Source organism: Zonotrichia albicollis, chromosome 29 (assembly GCF_047830755.1).
Source record: "Zonotrichia albicollis isolate bZonAlb1 chromosome 29, bZonAlb1.hap1, whole genome shotgun sequence".
Taxonomy (NCBI): domain Eukaryota; kingdom Metazoa; phylum Chordata; class Aves; order Passeriformes; family Passerellidae; genus Zonotrichia; species Zonotrichia albicollis.
In genome coordinates, this window is record NC_133847.1 from 5,860,534 (window position 1) to 5,877,265 (window position 16,732).

Below are 16,732 nucleotides of genomic sequence, written 5' to 3' on the forward strand. Positions count from 1 at the left end.
GAGAAGCTTTCTGGGGATGCAGGGATGGTCTGTGCTGCTCACCTGGAGCTCTCTGAGGATGCAGGGATGGGTTTGTGCTGCTCATCTGGAACTCTCTGGGGATACAGGGATGGTCTGTGCTGCTCACCTGGAGCTCTCTGGGGACAGAGGAATCCAGGGATGGTCTGTGTTGCTCACCTGGAACAGGAGAGGCTGTCTGGGATGCAGGGATGGGTCTGTGCTGCTCACCTGGAGCAGGAGAAGCTTTCTGGGGATGGGGAATACAGGGATGGGTTTATGCTGCTCACCTGGAGTTCTCTGGGGATGCAGGGATGGTCTGTGCTGCTCACCTGGAACAGGAGAGGCTGTCTGGGATGCAGGGATGGGTCTGTGCTGCTCACCTGGAGCTCTTTGGGGATGGAGAAATGCAGAAATGGGTCTGTGCTGCTTACCTGGAGCTCTTTGGGAACAGGGAATGCAGGGATGGGTTTGTGCTGCTCACCTGGAACTCTCTGGGGATGCAGGGATGGGTCTGTGCTGCACACCTGGAACTCTCTGAGGACAGGGAATGCAGGGATGGGTCTGTGCTGCTCACCTGGACGTGGAGAAGCTTTCTGGGGATGCAGGGATGGTCTGTGCTGCTCACCTGGAACTCTCTGGGGATGCAGAAATGGGGCTGTGCTGCTCACCTGGAGCTCTCTGAGGATACAGGGATGAGTCTGTGCTGCTCACCTGGAGCAGGAGAAGCTTTCTGGGGATGGGGAATGCAGGGATGGGTTTGTGCTGCTCACCTGGAGCTCTCTGGGGATGCAGGGATGAGTCTGTGCTGCTCACCTGGAGCTCTTTGGGGTCAGGGAATGCAGAAATGGGTCTGTGTTGCTCACCTGGAACAGGAGAGGCTGTCTGGGATGCAGGGATGGGTTTGTGCTGCTCACCTGGAGCTCTCTGAGGGCAGGGGATGCAGGGATGGTCTGTGCTGCTCACCTGGAGCAGGAGCGGCTCTCTGGGGATGGGGAAATGCAGGGATGGGTCTGTGCTGCTCACCTGGAACAGGAGAGCTTCTCTGGGATGCAGGGATGGGTCTGTGTTGCTCACCTGGAGCTCTCTGGGAACAGGCAATCCATGTCTGGTCTGTGCTGCCCTTCCCAGAGCCCAGCTGTGGGTGGGAGCTCTGGCATTCCCAGCTCTGGGGGTGCTACCCTGGAGCCCAGCAGGGTTTGGGGTGGAGGAGAGCTCGGATCTGAGCTCCTTTCAGTGCCCAAGGCCGGCTGGGGCAGTGGCAGGGCTGGGACACGATGGGATTGAGGTCCCTTCCAAGCCCAGCCAGGCTGGGGCTCAGCCCTGCCATTCCAAACTGGATTAACGTGCTCCCAAGGCCTGTGTGAGCTGAGCCTAAACCCTGCCAGGCCTGCCTGGCCTCAGCAGCTCGTGCTGGCCCAAGGCACAGCCCAGCCTCCTCCTCCTCCTCCTCCTCCTCACCCAGAGCCGTTTTCCAGAAGGGGAAAAGGCAAGTGCTAATTAAATCTCAGCAGCCCTTGACACACACATTTCCCTGTGTTTGATGACAGCTCCCAGGGTTTCCAGGGGTATTTTTGGCCATCAAGAGCCCAATGCTCCCTGGGCCAGCAGGGAAAGCTCTCCCTGCCCTGGGAGCTCCCTCCAGGTGCTGCTGTGGGCTGGGGATGTGCTCGTGTGTGACACTGAGGGACAGCTGCAGCTGCCACCGAGGGCATTTCCCCTTTTTCTTGGCCTTTGTGGTCATTCATTGCTCTTGGTGCTGCTGAACTGGGATTTCCTTCACTTCCTTTCTTCCCTCCTCAGCCCAGGTTCTCTGTGCTGATTTTGTGCTCTGCTTTTGCACGTGGGGTTTTTCTTCCCTTTCCCAGGTGAACCTTTCAAAAACTCTTTTTTTTTTTTTTTTTTTTGTTAATTTTGGGGGTTTTTTAATATTAACTCAGCCCTGCTCCCGTTGGCCTCTCCAGGCTTTCTCTTGGAGGTGTTTTGGGTAGGATGGGACCTTAAAGCTCATCCCATTCCATGGGCAGGGACAGCTTGCACTGCTCCAAACCTTGGATAATTGCAGGGCTGGGAGTGCCTGGAGGTGCCCAAAGTCCTGGAGAATCCATCAGGAGGTTCTGGGTTGCTCCTGCCTCCAAGAAAAGCCTTGTAGGGGGCTTTTTCCAGGGGGGATTGCAGGGATGGGGCAGCCCCAGCATTTTTGGGGAGCTGTGCCAGGGCCTGAGCAGCCTGTGAGCAAAGAGGGGAGCAGGGAGTTCCTGTGGGAGGGATTTGGCAGCATCAGCCTCTAAGCTCCTTATCTCTACATGGGAATTTGGACTGGGAAGTCGAGGGATTTTTTTTGCTGATTGCTGCCAGCCTGGAGCCTCCTGCCAACCTCTGTCCCACAGCACTGATGTTGCTGTGTTAGCATTAACCTGGGCTGCATTCCCCTGCCTCTCCTGGGTTTATCTTTCCACATTCATCTGCTCCCGAGGCTGGGGCAAAGCTGGATTTGCTGGGGTTGACATCCTGCAGCTCTGCCAGGTGACAGGAGGCAGGAACGGCCTCAGTGAGGCTGAAATTTGATATTAATGCAAATTTTTCCATGGAAAAGCTTGTCAGGCAGTGGAACAGGCTGCCCAGGGCAGTGAGAGTCCCCATCCCTGAAGTGTGGATGTGGCACTTGGGGACACTGTGGTGAGCTTGTGCTGGGCTGCACTCAGGGCTCCTAAAGCTCCTTTCCAGCCTTACCCATCCATGGTTCCACCTGTGGCAGGTGGAAAGCAGAGGCTGAGTGTCCCCCAAACCTCTTGGAGACAGGGATGAGGTGCCAGGGCATCCCCTCTCAGAGGTGCTTGTGCCACATCCAAGGGAACACCTGCAGCCAGGATGTTTTCCTGTGGATTCCCTGTTGTAATCTTTGCTGCAGTGTTGTTCGTCCCTCTCTGCTGGGGCTCTTCTCCTTTCTCTGCAGCACAGTCCTTTCTATCTTCTCAGGGGCTCCTCTTGGGCTCTTGACCCACCCCTATTTATCTCAGTTACCTTCACGAGCTACAGCTGCTGCCCAACTAAGGACCCTGCAGCTCGTTTGGAGCAACTCAGAACCACAAGGTCTTACAATACAACATATATTCAGGCCCCCACATTTCCCCCTTTTCTTTTAACCATAATACAATCACAATATACATACAGTTCCAGCTCTCAGGCTGCCTCTTCTATAGTCCCAGCTCTCTGGCTGCCATACACGTAAAGTCCCAGCTCTCAGGCTGATATTCCATAGTCCCAGCTCTCAGGCTGATATTCCAAAGTCCCAGCTCTCAGGCTGCCACAGCTCTCGGCTGTCCGGGGGATTCCATACCTTCTTTTGATGTTTGGTTGTGTGTTCTTCATCACGTCGGGGTCACCAGTTGTTGTAATCTTTGCTGCAGCGTTGTTCTTCCCTCTCTGCTGGGGCTCTTCTCCTTTCTCTGCAGCACAGTCCTTTCTATCTTCTCAGGGGCTCCTCCTGGGCTCTTGACCCACCCCTATTTATCTCAGTTGCCTTCACGAGCTACAGCTGCTGCCCAACTAAGGACCCTGCAGCTGCAGCTCGTTTGGAGCAACTCAGAACCACAAGGTCTTACAATACAACATATATTCAGGCCCCCACAATTCCCTCTCCCTTTCCTGGCTGATTTCCATCAAATTCTGTCCCTGCTCTGGCTGGTCAATCATTGCTGGAGATGAGCAGCTCCAGAACCAAACAGGTTTCATTTTTTCCAGGATTGTTTCTCTGCGGAGTTTCCCAGAAGCAAGCAGCTTTCATTTTTCCACGATTGTTTCTCTGCAGAGTTTCCTATATAAATTGGCTTTCTCCCCCTTTTAAGGTTGTTTTTGCAGACAATAACAGGAGCTCTGATTCCTGGAAGGCAGAGACAGAAGGCAGAGCTGGGGAAGTGCAGCTCTCCATATCCTGCCCCAGAACCAAGCAGCTTTCATTTTTTCCAGGATTGTTTCTCTGCAGAGTTTCCTATATAAATTGGCTTTTCCCCCCACTTTAAGGTTGTTTTTGCAGCCATTGGGCTCTGACAGTGATGGGAGCTCTGATTCCTGGAAGGCAGAGACAGAAAGCAGAACTGGGGAAATCCAGCTCTCCACATCCTGCCCTGTTTGCTCCCCTTCCCTGATTGTCAGCCAGGGAAAGTGTTATCCTGTGTTATCCTGCAGCTGGGGGACTCTGGGCTCAGGGCAGGAGCTGTGACTCAGGGATGCTGAATCCACGTCATGAAATGCTGGATTTATCCAGCTGCCTGCACAGGGGGTGCTTCCTGCCTGAGCAAAAGGAAATCCTTCCTCCCCCTTTTCCCTGCCACTGCTTTGCTTTCCTCCTGGGAAAGAGCAAGGTGGGGATGAGCTCAGGCAGCCTGGCCTGCCTTGTAAAAGCTGATTCATTTCTTTAGCACTTTATTTTTATTTTTTTTTTCCCTCCTTCTTCCTCCTCTCCCCCATCCCTGCACATGGCAGTGCCTTTGCCAGCCCCATCCCTGTGGGGAGACCTCAGGCAGCTCCTCCCAGTGCCAAAAGTGGTGCCTGCAGGGCTGTGAGGGGCTGGTCCTGCTGGCTCCCTCCCAGGCAGGATGGAGAGCCCCCAAAAAGCCCCGAAATGAAAGAAATCCCTAATCCAGACGGTTTTGGCCGTGTAATTCCAGCTGAACTCATTCACATGGAAACTCATCCCAGCCCTGGGTGTTTCATAACTCTGAGGTTGCTGTCGCTGCTCCCTCCCATCCCCAACTGCACGGATTCACCCAGCCTGGGGTGGATGCACAGAGTGGGAGCAGGCAGGAGGCTGAGCCTGCCTTTCCCTGTGGATCTGCTCCCTCTGAGCTGGGCCATGGCTGTGTCTCAGCTTTCCTGCCTGGATCAGATGGGAAAGATCCAGCCCATGGCCCTGGGAGAGCCCCAGAGCATCCCAGAGCTTCCCTTTTCCTGAGCTGCTCCATGACAGGACCTAGTGCAGGATCCAGCCCATCTTGGCCTCTCTCTGGGGTTATAAAAATGATAATTAATATTTTTTTTTTACAGATTTCCTGTTCCCCTCAGCCCCATCCCTGCAGTCAGTGATGCCAGGGCTTTCAGGAAAGGTTCCTCTGGCAGGAAAATCCTGGCCCAGACTCAGAGCTGGGGGTTCCTCTCCTGTTTTTGGGGCTGGGAGTGCCTGGAGGTGCCCCAAGGTCCTGGAGCATCCATCAGCAGAGTCTGGATTGTTCCTGCCTCCAAGAAAAGCCTTAACCCCCCTCCCAGCATTGCCACCAGTAGCTAATTAATAGAAGCAGCCCTTTTAAAGCCATTGGGAATTTTAGGATCTCCTAATGCCTGGCTATTAATAAAGTTCATGGTACTGTCACTAATTAAATTGCTTTTCTGCTCCAAAGGAGAAAAAAAAGATGAGTTAAACATCTCCATAATGAAATTCTGTCTTTGAGACAGAAGGTTAAATTTGCATGATTAAAGCTTTAAAGGGCTTTTCCTAATTGAGAAAATGCTTCATAATTCATCCTAGAGCCTGAAAACCCGGCTGCACCCCCTGGCTGGGCCAGACTTTATTCCCCAGTGATAATTTATTATCCACTTTCCTGACCAAATCTGGTTTGGCATCCCAGGATTGGCTGCATTTAAACTTAATTTTCCCACTTTCATGATAAAAAAGGCAGAAGAAGGGTAAACAGTGATCCACACCCAAAGCAAATCCACTGCAGGAGAAGGTGCTGGGTTGTTTTGGGGTTTTTTTCCTGATTTTCTTCCCTGGTTTAGGAACCACCTTTTGCTGCTGATGTGAGTGTGAGGGAGCAGGGGCAGCGCAAATGCAGAGTGCCAGATGTTGGAGGAGCTCCTGTCCCAGTAAAGCTCCTCCTGATTGTACTGGGAGAGGTATAAAGGGCAGAAGCTGTGTCCTTTTGCGCCTGCTGGGATAAAACATCATCCAAATGTCATCTCCCAGCATTTCTGAGCCACCTCTGGCAGTGCCTGCAGGGCAGGAGCGCCACAGTGATGCCACAGTGATGCCACAGTGATGCCACAGTGATGCCACAGTGATGCCACAGTGATGCCAAGTGCTGTGGGGGGGATTTTATCCCAATTAAACCATCCCAAAATAAATCTCAGTGTGCAGTCAGGGAAAAAAACAGATTGAGCAGCACCTTGGATGGGCTGGAAGCTTCCAGAAGCCCTGGGATGTGGGGAAGGCCCTGGTGCAGCTCTGGAGGAGCTGATGCAGGATTTTATCCAACCCTGGCAGCCTTAGGGGTGCTGGGGTCGCTCCTTCCCACTCTCCCTTTCCTTAGGATGCTGTGCTGTGCTCTGATAGCCACAGAGCTCTTCCTAGAATTCAAAGGAACGAGGAAAACGAGTGTTTACAGTGTCCTCAGGCCCTTTGATGTGTGGGCCCTGCTCCCCGTGTGGGACGTGCTCTGCACGGGGCTGTCCCACCCAGCCCACGCCAGGAGCAGGACTTTGCCTTCCTTTGGGGGGATTTGGAGCTTTTTTGATGTCCCTGATGGCTCTAGAGCCGTGTCACCATCTCTGTGTGTCCCCCCATCTCTGTGTGTGCCCCCATCCCATCATCCTGCAAACCCAGAGGTTTTCTGGCTCCTTCCCAGCTCCTGACTTGCCTCCTGCTGTATCCTCACTTTGGGTGATGCCAGCACCTCAGGGGGGAGTTTCTCCTGCTTTTCACAGGGAGCAGAAATCCCTTCTGCTGCTTGGTGTTCTCTCCAGGGATTTACAGCTGTTCACACCCTCATTTTCCCCCTTGTTTTTTGGGAAAATCCCTCAGAGCACCGTGTGGGTGCTGACTGCTGCGTGCTCCTCCTGAAAAGGAGGAAAAGGTGGGAAAAACCAAGGATTACAATTCCTAGGAGGCTCTTTTGGTGCTTTTCCCTTTGCTGTCCCATCTCAGGAGCAGCTCCAGCTGCTGGGGCCGGGTGGAGCTGCCTGGAGTGATGGCTCAGCAGCTTTGGGAGAGCCAGGCTGTGATTCACTGGGGCAGGCTGTGCAGGAAGTCTGGATGCAAGGCCACTATTCCATGTTTCCCCTCAGTTTACTGAACTTCCTCTCCATTGCTGAAGTCACTGGAAGCCTCTGAGGGGAGAGAGGAGCTGCTGCTGCTGCTGTGTTTGTGTTTTCCCTGGAATTTGACCCAATTCCATGATTTTTTTTTTTTTTGTTTTTCCCCAGCTGAGTAGAAATTGTGTCTGGTTTGGTTCGGAGCATGCGAGAAATAATAACAGGAGAAAACAGGATGCAAATGCCATCCCTCCAGCACCAGCATTCCAACACTCCTATGGAAACCTTGGGTTGTGCCCTTCTCTGTCTCCTGGTAAAAAGGAGCTGGGGGATCACCCCAATGAGCAGGGAGCTCCCAAGCAGGGTTTGGGCTCTGCCCTGCAGCCCAGGAGAGCAGGGATTGAATTGCCAGGGCCAGGAAGGAGCAGCTGCATTGCAGAGCATCCTCCCGGTGCCCTTGGCTGGCCCTGCCCCGGGGCCGCTGCTGCTGCTGCTGCAATCCCGGGTTCGCCTTTAATTCCCGCTGTCCTCGTTCCTGCAGCCCATCTGCTGGATGGGGATGAGTCACCCGAGCCCGAGGAGGAGGAGGAGGAGGAGGAGGGCTGGCAGGTGGCTCTGGAAAGCTGCCTGTGCCCGTGCAGCTCTTCCCTGCCCTTTCCATGGGATAAGATTACGGCCCGAGGTCGCTGGGAAGCCTTTCCTCCTCTGCAGAGGGAAGGGAAGGAGCTGCTCATTGTTCCAGCCTGACCTTCCTGCTGCAGATGAAGGAATTCCTGTGGTGCTGCAGGGAGGGAGGGATCCCAGGCTCAGCTGCTGAGGGGGTGGGAGGCTCGGGGTGTTCCGAGCCACGTTTTCCCTCAGCACGTGTCTGGAGGCAGCCAAGCACCCCCAGTGCCTTGGCACGAGTCCTTGCCATGGTTCCATCATGGGGCTCATGCCCAGCTCCTGGGTGCAAGGCTCAGCCAGGACTGGCCTCTCATGGAAGATGGGAATGGGAAATCACAGGGAAGGAGCTGCAGAAGAGGGCTGAGAGTTGGGAAATGGGGTGGAAACGTTCCTGGGAGCTGTTTGTGGGGAAAACCAGGCAGTGGAGGGGCTGCTGGAGTGTCCAGGTGTCCCCAGGCAGGTCAGGTCCGTGGGGGTGACATTTGGAGCCAGCAGCAGGGTGTGCTCAGAGGGGCTGGAGCTGGAGAGCAGCTATTCCTCCTCCTCCTCTGCTTTGCCAGGAGGGGATGTGAGAAATCCCAGAGTGGTTTGGGTTGGAAGGGACCTTGAAGGTCACAGAGTCCCCCCTGCCGTGGCAGGGACGCCCTGGACTGTGCCAGGCTGCTCCAAGCCCTGGCCTTGGGCAGTGCCAGGGATGGGGCAGCCTCTGGGAGCTCGGGGTGTGCCTCCCTCTGCCAAGGCTGCAGGGAATTGTTCCTCCCCTCCTCTGCACAACAAACACTGGGATCTGTTTTCTTCTGCTCAAAGTAGGTCAGGAGTTGGTCAGATTAGGGTGAGCTGTGCTGTGGGTGTGCCCAGCTCACCCCAACCCGGGCTGCCTGCTGCTCTGGGGCAGGCACGGGGCTGGGGTCTGGAATGGGATCCTGGGATGGGATCCTGGGATGGGATCCTGGGATAGGCTGGAACCCTGGGATGGGATCCTGGGATAGGCTCAGCCTAACAGGGCTGGGATCCAGGCCTGGGATCCTGGGATAGGCTGAGCTGAGCCCAGCAAGGCTGGGATCCTGGAATGGGCTGGGATCCAGGGATGGGATCCTAGGATAGGCTGAGATTAACAGGGCTGGGATCCTGGGATGGGATCCTGGGATGTGCTGGGATCCAGGGATGGGATCCAGGGCTGGGATCCTGGGATCAGCTGAGCCCAGCAAGGCTGGGATCCTGGGATGGGATCCTTGGATAGGATCCTTGGATAGGCTAAGCCCAACAAGGCCTGGGATCCTGGGATGGGGTCCTGGGATGGGCTGAGCCAGCAGGGATGGGATCCTGGGATGGGATCCTGGAATAGACACAGCCCAGCAGGACTGGGATCCTGGGATAGGCTGAGCCTAACAGGGCTGGGATCCTTGGGTAGGCTGATCCCACCAGGGCTGGGATCCCAGGGTGGCCCAGGACCCTCCCAGGACCAGCTGGTTCTGCAGGGAGCCCCATGGAGCCGTGTGGGGCACTCCAGGAGAGCCCCCAGGCTTTCCCAGGCTGCAGCTGGCCTGGTGAGTATTTCCAGGAGGTTTTGGGACCTTTCCAGCCCTGCCATTGCCAAGCCCCACTGGCTGGGTGGCTGAAGGCTTTGCTGTGCTCCCCAGCTCTCACACACACACACGGGGCTGGGCAGGGTCACGGTGGCTCTGCAGGATGATGGGGATGACCCAAAATGAAGCTGGATTGCCAGGGAGTCACACCCTGCTCATTTAGGTTCCATGGAGCATCCCACAAATTAAACTGGGCACCAGCAATCCCAGTTAACCCTGAATTTCCTTCACTCTTTCTGTGCCAAACTTTGGGGGTTCAGAACATTCCCACCTTTTTTTCCCTGGGTTTGTAGGTTGGCTTTCTGCCCTGGGCTGGGATGAAGGCAGCCAGGGTAGAGCTGCTCCTCTGTTTGCTCATCTGTGGGTTTGTTTTTGTATTTCTTGAGGGGAACTCGCTGTTGGGAGGGTGGAGGGGAGGAAGAGGAAGGCTTTGATACCCCAGAGTCTGCAGGAATGAGGTTTTCAGTCGACTGTAGGGAACTGTTTTGATTGCAAGGATGGCAAATGTTTGATGTGTTATAAATAGGGCTGACTGCGATGGAAAAAAGAAAGCGAGTTTAAAAAAAAAAAAACCCTGATTTTTGGGTTTCTCTTGGTGTGTTTTGCCTGTCTGAGGCTGAGGGAATTAGGGATAATTTTCCGTTTTAAAATATTTAAAGGCTGGAGAGCAAAATATCAAAATCTGTGAAATCCTGTGGGGAAGCTGGTGATTAGCAGAGAATAACAGAGACTTGTGCTCCCTCATCCATGGGCTGGGCAGATGAGACCTGCAGGGGTGGATGTGCTGGAATCTGCCCTTCTCCACCTTTCCAGGAGCTCTTTGGCTGCTGGCACCTTCCCAGGTTTTATCAGGGATTTTGCTGATGGTGCAGCCCAAAAATCACCTTTTATTCTCCACATCTTTCCCACCTCTCCACCTGGAATGATGCAGGAATTCCCTAGCTCTGCTCCCAAAATCTCTCCTGCTCCTCCCAGCTCCTGGATTTACCCCAGCACATCCCAGCCCAGCTGCCTGTGCATCCCTCCTTGCCCTTTTCCATGCACACACATCATTCCTGCCTCTCCCCTGGCCACCCTGCCTCTTTCCAACAATGGTTCTTTCATTCCTGAGATCTTCCCCCACACAAGGGGAGGTCGGGATTGTTCCCATTCCCACGGCCCTGCCAAGGGATCTGCAGGAATCCCCTGGGAGCTGCAAAACAAAGCTGTGGAGAGGGGCTGTGTCCAGTCCCTGTGGATGAGCCCTGCCAAGGAATCTGGAATGGAATCTGAAGGAATCTGCCATGGAATCTGAAGGAATCTGCCAAGGAATCTGCAGGAATCCTCCCTGAGCTCCAAAACAAAGCTGTGGAGTGAGGCTGGAGCAACTTTGGGTGCACAGGGGCTGTGTCAAATCCCTGTGGATGAGTCCTGCCAAGGAATCTGCCATGGAATCTGAGGGAATCTGAAGGAATCTGCCAAGGAATCTGCCATGGAATCTGAAGGAATCTGCAGAAATCCCACCTGAGCTCCAAAACAAAGCTGTGGAGTGAGGCTGGAGCAGCTTTGGGTGCACAGGGGCTGTGTCCAATCCCTGTGGATGAGCCCTGCCAAGGAATCTGGAATGGAATCTGAGGGAATCTGCCATGGAATCTGCCAAGGAATCTGGCATGGAATCTGAGGGAATCTGCCAAGGAATCTGCCAAGGAATCTGCCAAGGAATCTGCCAAGGAATCTGCCATGGAATCTGCCAAGGAATCTGCAGAAATCCCACCTGAGCTCCAGAATGAAGCTGTGGAGCAAGGCTGGAGCATCCTTGGCTGGCCAGGGGCTGTGTCCAATCCCTGTGGATGAGCCCTGCCAAGGAATCTGCCATGGAATCTGCCAAGGAATCTGCCAAGGAATCTGACATGGAATCTGAAGGAATCTGACATGGAATCTGAAGGAATCTGACATGGAATCTGAAGGAATCTGACAAGGAATCTGCCATGGATTCTGAGGGAATCTGCCATGGAATCTGCCAAGGAATCTGCCAAGGAATCTGCCATGGAATCTGCCAAGGAATCTGCCAAGGAATCTGACATGGAATCTGAAGGAATCTGACATGGAATCTGAAGGAATCTGACATGGAATCTGAAGGAATCTGACAAGGAATCTGCCATGGATTCTGAGGGAATCTGCCATGGAATCTGAAGGAATCTGCCAAGGAATCTGCCATGGAATCTGAAGGAGTCTGCAGAAATCCCACCTGAGCTCCAAAACAAAGCTCTGGAGCAAGGCTGGAGCATCCTTGGCAGGCCAGGGGCCGTGTCCAGTCCCTGTGGATGAGTCCTGCCAAGGAATCTGGCATGGAATCTGAGGGAATCTGGCATGGAATCTGAAGGAATCTGCAGAAATCCCACCTGAGCTCCAAAACAAAGCTGTGGAGTGAGGCTGGAGCATCCTTGGCTGGACAGGGGCCATCTCCAATCCCTCTGGATGAGCCCTGCCAAGGAATCTGGCATGGAATCTGAAGGAATCTGCCAAGGAATCTGAAGGAATCTGCCAAGGAATCTGCCATGGAATCTGCCAAGGAATCTCAAGGAATCTGCCAAGGAATCTGAGGGAATCTGCCATGGAATCTGCCAAGGAATCTCAAGGAATCTGCCAAGGAATCTGAGGGAATCTGCCATGGAATCTGCCATGGAATCTGCCAAGGAATCTGAAGGAATCTGCAGAAATCCCACCTGAGCTCCAGAATGAAGCTCTGGAGCATCCTTGGCAGGCCAGGGGCCGTGTCCATCCCTGTGGATGAGCTCTCCTGAGGATGGGCCTGGCTGGGTGCTGAGCTCCCAGGAATGCTGAGGCAGTGCTGCCATCCCAGGCTGGAGCTGTCTGAGCACACTGGAGCTGTGACATTTTGCTGAAGTGAGGGGTGGGAGCTGCTGGCTCTCAGCTGGCTGCCCCAGCCCTCAGCTCAGTTGTGGAATTGCAGGTGCAATCCCTGCCAGGAGCAGCCAAGCAGGAGCAGATTGTATCTGCCCAGTGCCAGCTGCAGCGCCCTGGGCCAATATTTGCTCTGGGAGGTGTTTGGCCAAAGGCTCCAGCTCTCACTGCTCCCAGGGTGAAGCCCTTGGATGTTTCCCATCCACAGACCAGGGAGGCCAGACTTGTTCTGCTCTTCCACTCCCAGGGAATGTTTGGTTTGGTTTGGTTTGGTTTTTTAACCATTTCCATGTCTGCCTTCATCCTTGCCCAATCTGGCTTCAGGAGAGGTGAGATCCCAGCTGGGGGAGCAGGGATGTATCCCAAACCTTCTCCTGGTGCCTCAGGAAATCAAAATGCAGAAAAATTTATCAGCACATCCTCCAAAAAGCCCCATAGCTGCTTGCTGGGGGAAGGGCTGCTGGAATCTGCAGCACCAGCATTCCTCCAGCTGCCTTCCCTAGGTCAAGCAATGGATGGATAAACCCACCCTTCCTTCCTTCCTTCCTTTCCTTTCCTTTCCTTTCCTTTCCTTCCTTCCTTCCTTCCTTCCTTCCTTCCTTCCTTCCTTCCTTCCTTCCTTCCTTCCTTCCTTCCTTCCTTCCTTCCTTCCTTCCTTCCTTCCTTCCTTCCTTCCTTCCTTCCTTCCTTCCTTCCTTCCCTCCTTCCTTCCCTCCTTCCGCCACTTCCTTCCGCCACTTCCTTCCTTCCTTCCTTCCTTCCTTCCTTCCTTCCTTCCTTCCGCCACTTCCTTCCGCCACTTCCTTCCGCCACTTCCTTCCGCCACTTCCTTCCTTCCGCCACTTCCTCCCTTCCGCCACTTCCTCCCTTCCTTCCTTCCTTCCTTCCTTCCTTCCTTCCTTCCTTCCTTCCTTCCTTCCTTCCTTCCTTCCTTCCTTCCTTCCTTCCTTCCTTCCTTCCTTCCTTCCTTCCTTCCTTCCTTCCTTCCTTCCTCCCTTCCTCCCTTCCTCCCTTCCTCCCTTCCTCCCTTCCTTCCTCCCTTCCTTCCTCCCTTCCTCCTTTCCTTTCCTTCCTTTCCCTTCCCTTCCTTTCCTTCCTTTCCTTCCATATTTGCCTCCCTGAGTGTGCTGAGGCTCCAGGTCAAACAAGAAGCTCATCCAAGCTTGTGTCTGAGGGATCTGTGTTGGTTTCTCTCCCTTCCTGGTGGGTTTGGGGGTGTGGGGATGGGGTCCCTCCTCCTTTCCTCCTATGCTGACTCCTCCCAGTTTAATTAGAGCCAGCAGGGAGAGAACCTCAATCTCATTATTCCCTCCCAGCAGGGCAGCAGCAGCATTTCTTGGACGTCAAAAGGAGGATTAAATTAGTCTGGAAATGAGGGGGTTTTGCTTCCTTCGCTTCTCTGGGCTCTCCAGAGGGTGTGGAGCCTCCAGAATCACTGTGGTGATGGCTTCTGCCAGCCTGGCACGCAGGCCCCTCAGAGCAGAGTCCTGCCAGGGGTTATTTATTTACAGCTTCCCAGGCCACAAATCCAGGCTGAAAAATGGGGTTGGAACCGCTTGGGATGGCTGCACCCTTCCCAGGTGTGTTGGGGAGCAGTGCAGGCTGCCAGGGGTGCGACCTCAGTGCAAGGGATCCCCTTCTGGCTGTGGGTTCCTGGCAGGGGACAGGGGTGGCAGCTGGGGCAGAGCTGTGCCCTGCTGAGCCTGTCCTGGCAGGCCTGGCAGCTGCTCCTGGCACCTTTGCCAGGCTCGAGGGAGAAGCGTGCCTGGCCAGCTCGGGGCTGGGGCGGGGAGCAGGCAGCCAAGGAAGGCAGGAAACCACACTCAGAGGGGTTCTGGGGCTCCTGGGGGTGATGGGATCCCCTGGAGCTGCTTCTGAGGGCTGGGCATGGCAGGGAGCAGGGAAGGGGAGCAGGGAATGGGGATTGAGAGCAGGGAATGGGAGCAGGGATTGAGAGCAGGGAATGGGAGCAGGAATTGAGAGAAGGGAATGGGGAGCAGGGATTGGGGATTGAGAGCAGGGAATAAGAGCAGAGAGCAGAAATTGCCCAGCCTGGTCCACTCTGGCTGTGTCCTTTGTCCCTTATCAGAGGGTTAAAGTAAAGAGTGAAATCCAGAGCTGAGTTAACAAAGACAGCTTTCCTTTCTCTTTTTTCCCCTTCCCCTTCCCCTTCCCCTTCCCCTTCCCCTTCCCCTTCCCCTTCCCTTCCCTTCCCTTCCCTTCCCTTCCCTTCCCTTCCCTTCCCTTCCCTTCCCTTCCCTTCCCTTCCCTTCCCTTCCCTTCCCTTCCCTTCCCTTCCCTTCCCTTCCCTTCCCTTCCCTTGGTGTCTCCAGGTGCTTCTGAACCTGGATAATTCCCTAAATTATCCCTCCCCCTCTCCCTCAGAAAACATCCAGCCCCATTTTGTATCCTCACGGGAGCAGGAGTGTTCCAGAGGAAGAAAGCCTCGATAAAAATCATATATTTGATGTTGGAGTAAACAAACGCGATTGTTCCTTCAGATCTGGAGTTTTCAGCACAAACAGGAGGAATCCTGGCAATGCCCCGGGGCAGGCCTGGAGCCCTGGCAGCCAGTGCCAGGTTTCCCAGAGCACTCTGGATGTCTGCATGGGGAATTTGCTGCTGTTTGGAGCAAAGTAATCACAAATTGCTCCCCACAGCTCCCTGACAGGAGGGTGGAGCCAGGTGGGGTCGGGCTCTGCTCCCAGGGAGCAGCAGGACAGGAGGAAACGGCCTCACATTGCACCAGGGAAGGTTTAGGTTGGAAATCAGGGGGAATTTGTTCATGGAAAGGGTGGCCTGGCATTGGCACAGCTGCCCAGAGCAGTGCTGGAGTGCCCATCCCTGGAGGTGCCCAGAAATCACACAGATGTGGCACTTGGGGACGTGGGTTACGGGTGAGCGTGGTCAGGCTCAGGGATCAACCTCAGCCATTCCACGGTTCCAGTTTTGGCCAATTCCCGTGTCCTGCCTCCCCAGGCAGTGCAGGGGCTGGGAAGGGAGTGTTGCCCTGCCTGGGCTGCAGGGGATGGACAGAAGGACCCTTTGGGGGGGTTTTGGGGGCATTGGTCACCCCTGGGCAGGGAACGCTGCGGGTCAGGGGCTGGGGCTGTTCTTGGGCTGAGGGATCCCCTCAGGAGGCTGCTGAGCCTTCCCATGAAATGAGCCCTGACTTCCCAGCCTGTCAGACATCTCCTCTGACAATTCCAGGCCCTGTCCCGGATGCTGAGCTGCTCCAGCAGTTCAGAGTGGTGGCTGTGCTCTCCCCCCAGGCTCTGCTGTGCTGCCTGCTGGGAGCTGAGTGTGTTCATTCCCTGTTTACTTGGATTTTGCTGTGTGTGAAACTGAGTTCCTTGGCTCCAAATGGAGCTGAGAGACGTTTGTGCTGCTTGTTTTTTTTCCAGCAGGCGTTGGAGTTGGAGCCGTGGGCTGGGATTTAGGGAGCTGTGGAGCTCCTGGTGGGTGAGGAACATCCTGGCTGAGCCAAGCTTTGGGTGCTCGGGGATCTTTGGGGGTTTGGTGGGGTATTTTTGAGGGGCTTGGGGTGTTCCTGCTGCCTCCTTTCTCTTGCAGGTGCTGTGTGGACCCTCCCTGTTCCCATTCTGTCCCAGGGAATTCCTTTTTGATTTGGGAAGGGTCAATCAGTGCCTGATCTCCTCCCTTTCCTTTCCCACAGCTGGTCAGCGAGAAGGTCGGAGGGGCCGAAGGGACCAAGTTAGATGATGACTTCAAGGAGATGGAAAAGGTGAGTGGGGAAGCAGAGGAATCCCCAAAATCACCCCATGGCTCCTGAGGGATTGGCTGAATCCCTGAGCTGACCCTCACTGGGCTCCTGTCTCTCCTGCAGAAAGTGGACGTGACCAGCAAGGCTGTCACAGAAGTCCTGACCAGAACCATAGAGTACCTCCAGCCCAACCCAGGTGAGGGCCTGCACCTGCCCTGTCCCCTTCCCAAGGGGATCAGGGAGCTCAGGGAGATCCCTTTTGCTCCAGGTTTGGAGCAGGGGGAGATCTGGGTACCCCTCTTGCCCTGAATCCAGGTGCAGCTTTTGCCTCAGACTCAGAGAGGCCCTAAGGGGACCCGTTTGTCTCAGAATGTCCAGGAAAAGTGGTGGAGGGAAAAAAGGATGGGAAGGGATGGCTGGCCCTGTCAGCCCTGCATCCTTCCAGCCAGCTGCTCCAGAGAGCACTCCAGGGACCTGGGAGGGCTGGGGAAACTCCTTTGGCTTTCCCTAACCAAGCAGTGGGGAACTATTTTTGCTTTGTGTCTTGGAAAAGAATGAGAGATATTCCTGGGGGATGGAGACAATGGAGCCTCTTGGCTTTGGGTGTAGCAGAAACCTGCTGAGGGCTGCAGGGGATGCAGAGGGGGCAGAGGCTGAGGTGTTTTTTGTGGCAGCTTCCAGAGCCAAGCTCACCATGCTCAACACCATGTCCAAGATCCGCGGGCAGGTGAAGAACCCCGGCTACCCCCAGTCCGAGGGGCTGCTGGGGGAGTGCATGATCCGCTATGGGAAGGAGCTGGGAGAGGATTCCAACTTTGGTGAGTGCTCC

The 16,732-nt window shown here is 54.9% G+C and overlaps 1 protein-coding gene across 13 annotated transcripts in view; it reads left to right on the plus strand.

Annotated features, from left to right (window-relative positions):
- Positions 1-16,732, plus strand: part of SH3GL1 (SH3 domain containing GRB2 like 1, endophilin A2) — a 28,741-nt gene that overhangs the window by 2,569 nt on the left and 9,440 nt on the right. For all 13 annotated transcript variants that reach the window (XR_012577217.1, XR_012577218.1, XR_012577221.1 and 10 more), the window contains exons 2-4: positions 15,856-15,924; positions 16,027-16,099; positions 16,578-16,721. Coding sequence is in view for 3 of the 13 variants with exons in the window: in XM_074528658.1 (XP_074384759.1) it covers positions 15,856-15,924; positions 16,027-16,099; positions 16,578-16,721 (286 nt within the window). In the remaining 10 variants the exon portion in view is untranslated. The remainder of the gene's footprint in view (positions 1-15,855; positions 15,925-16,026; positions 16,100-16,577; positions 16,722-16,732) is intronic.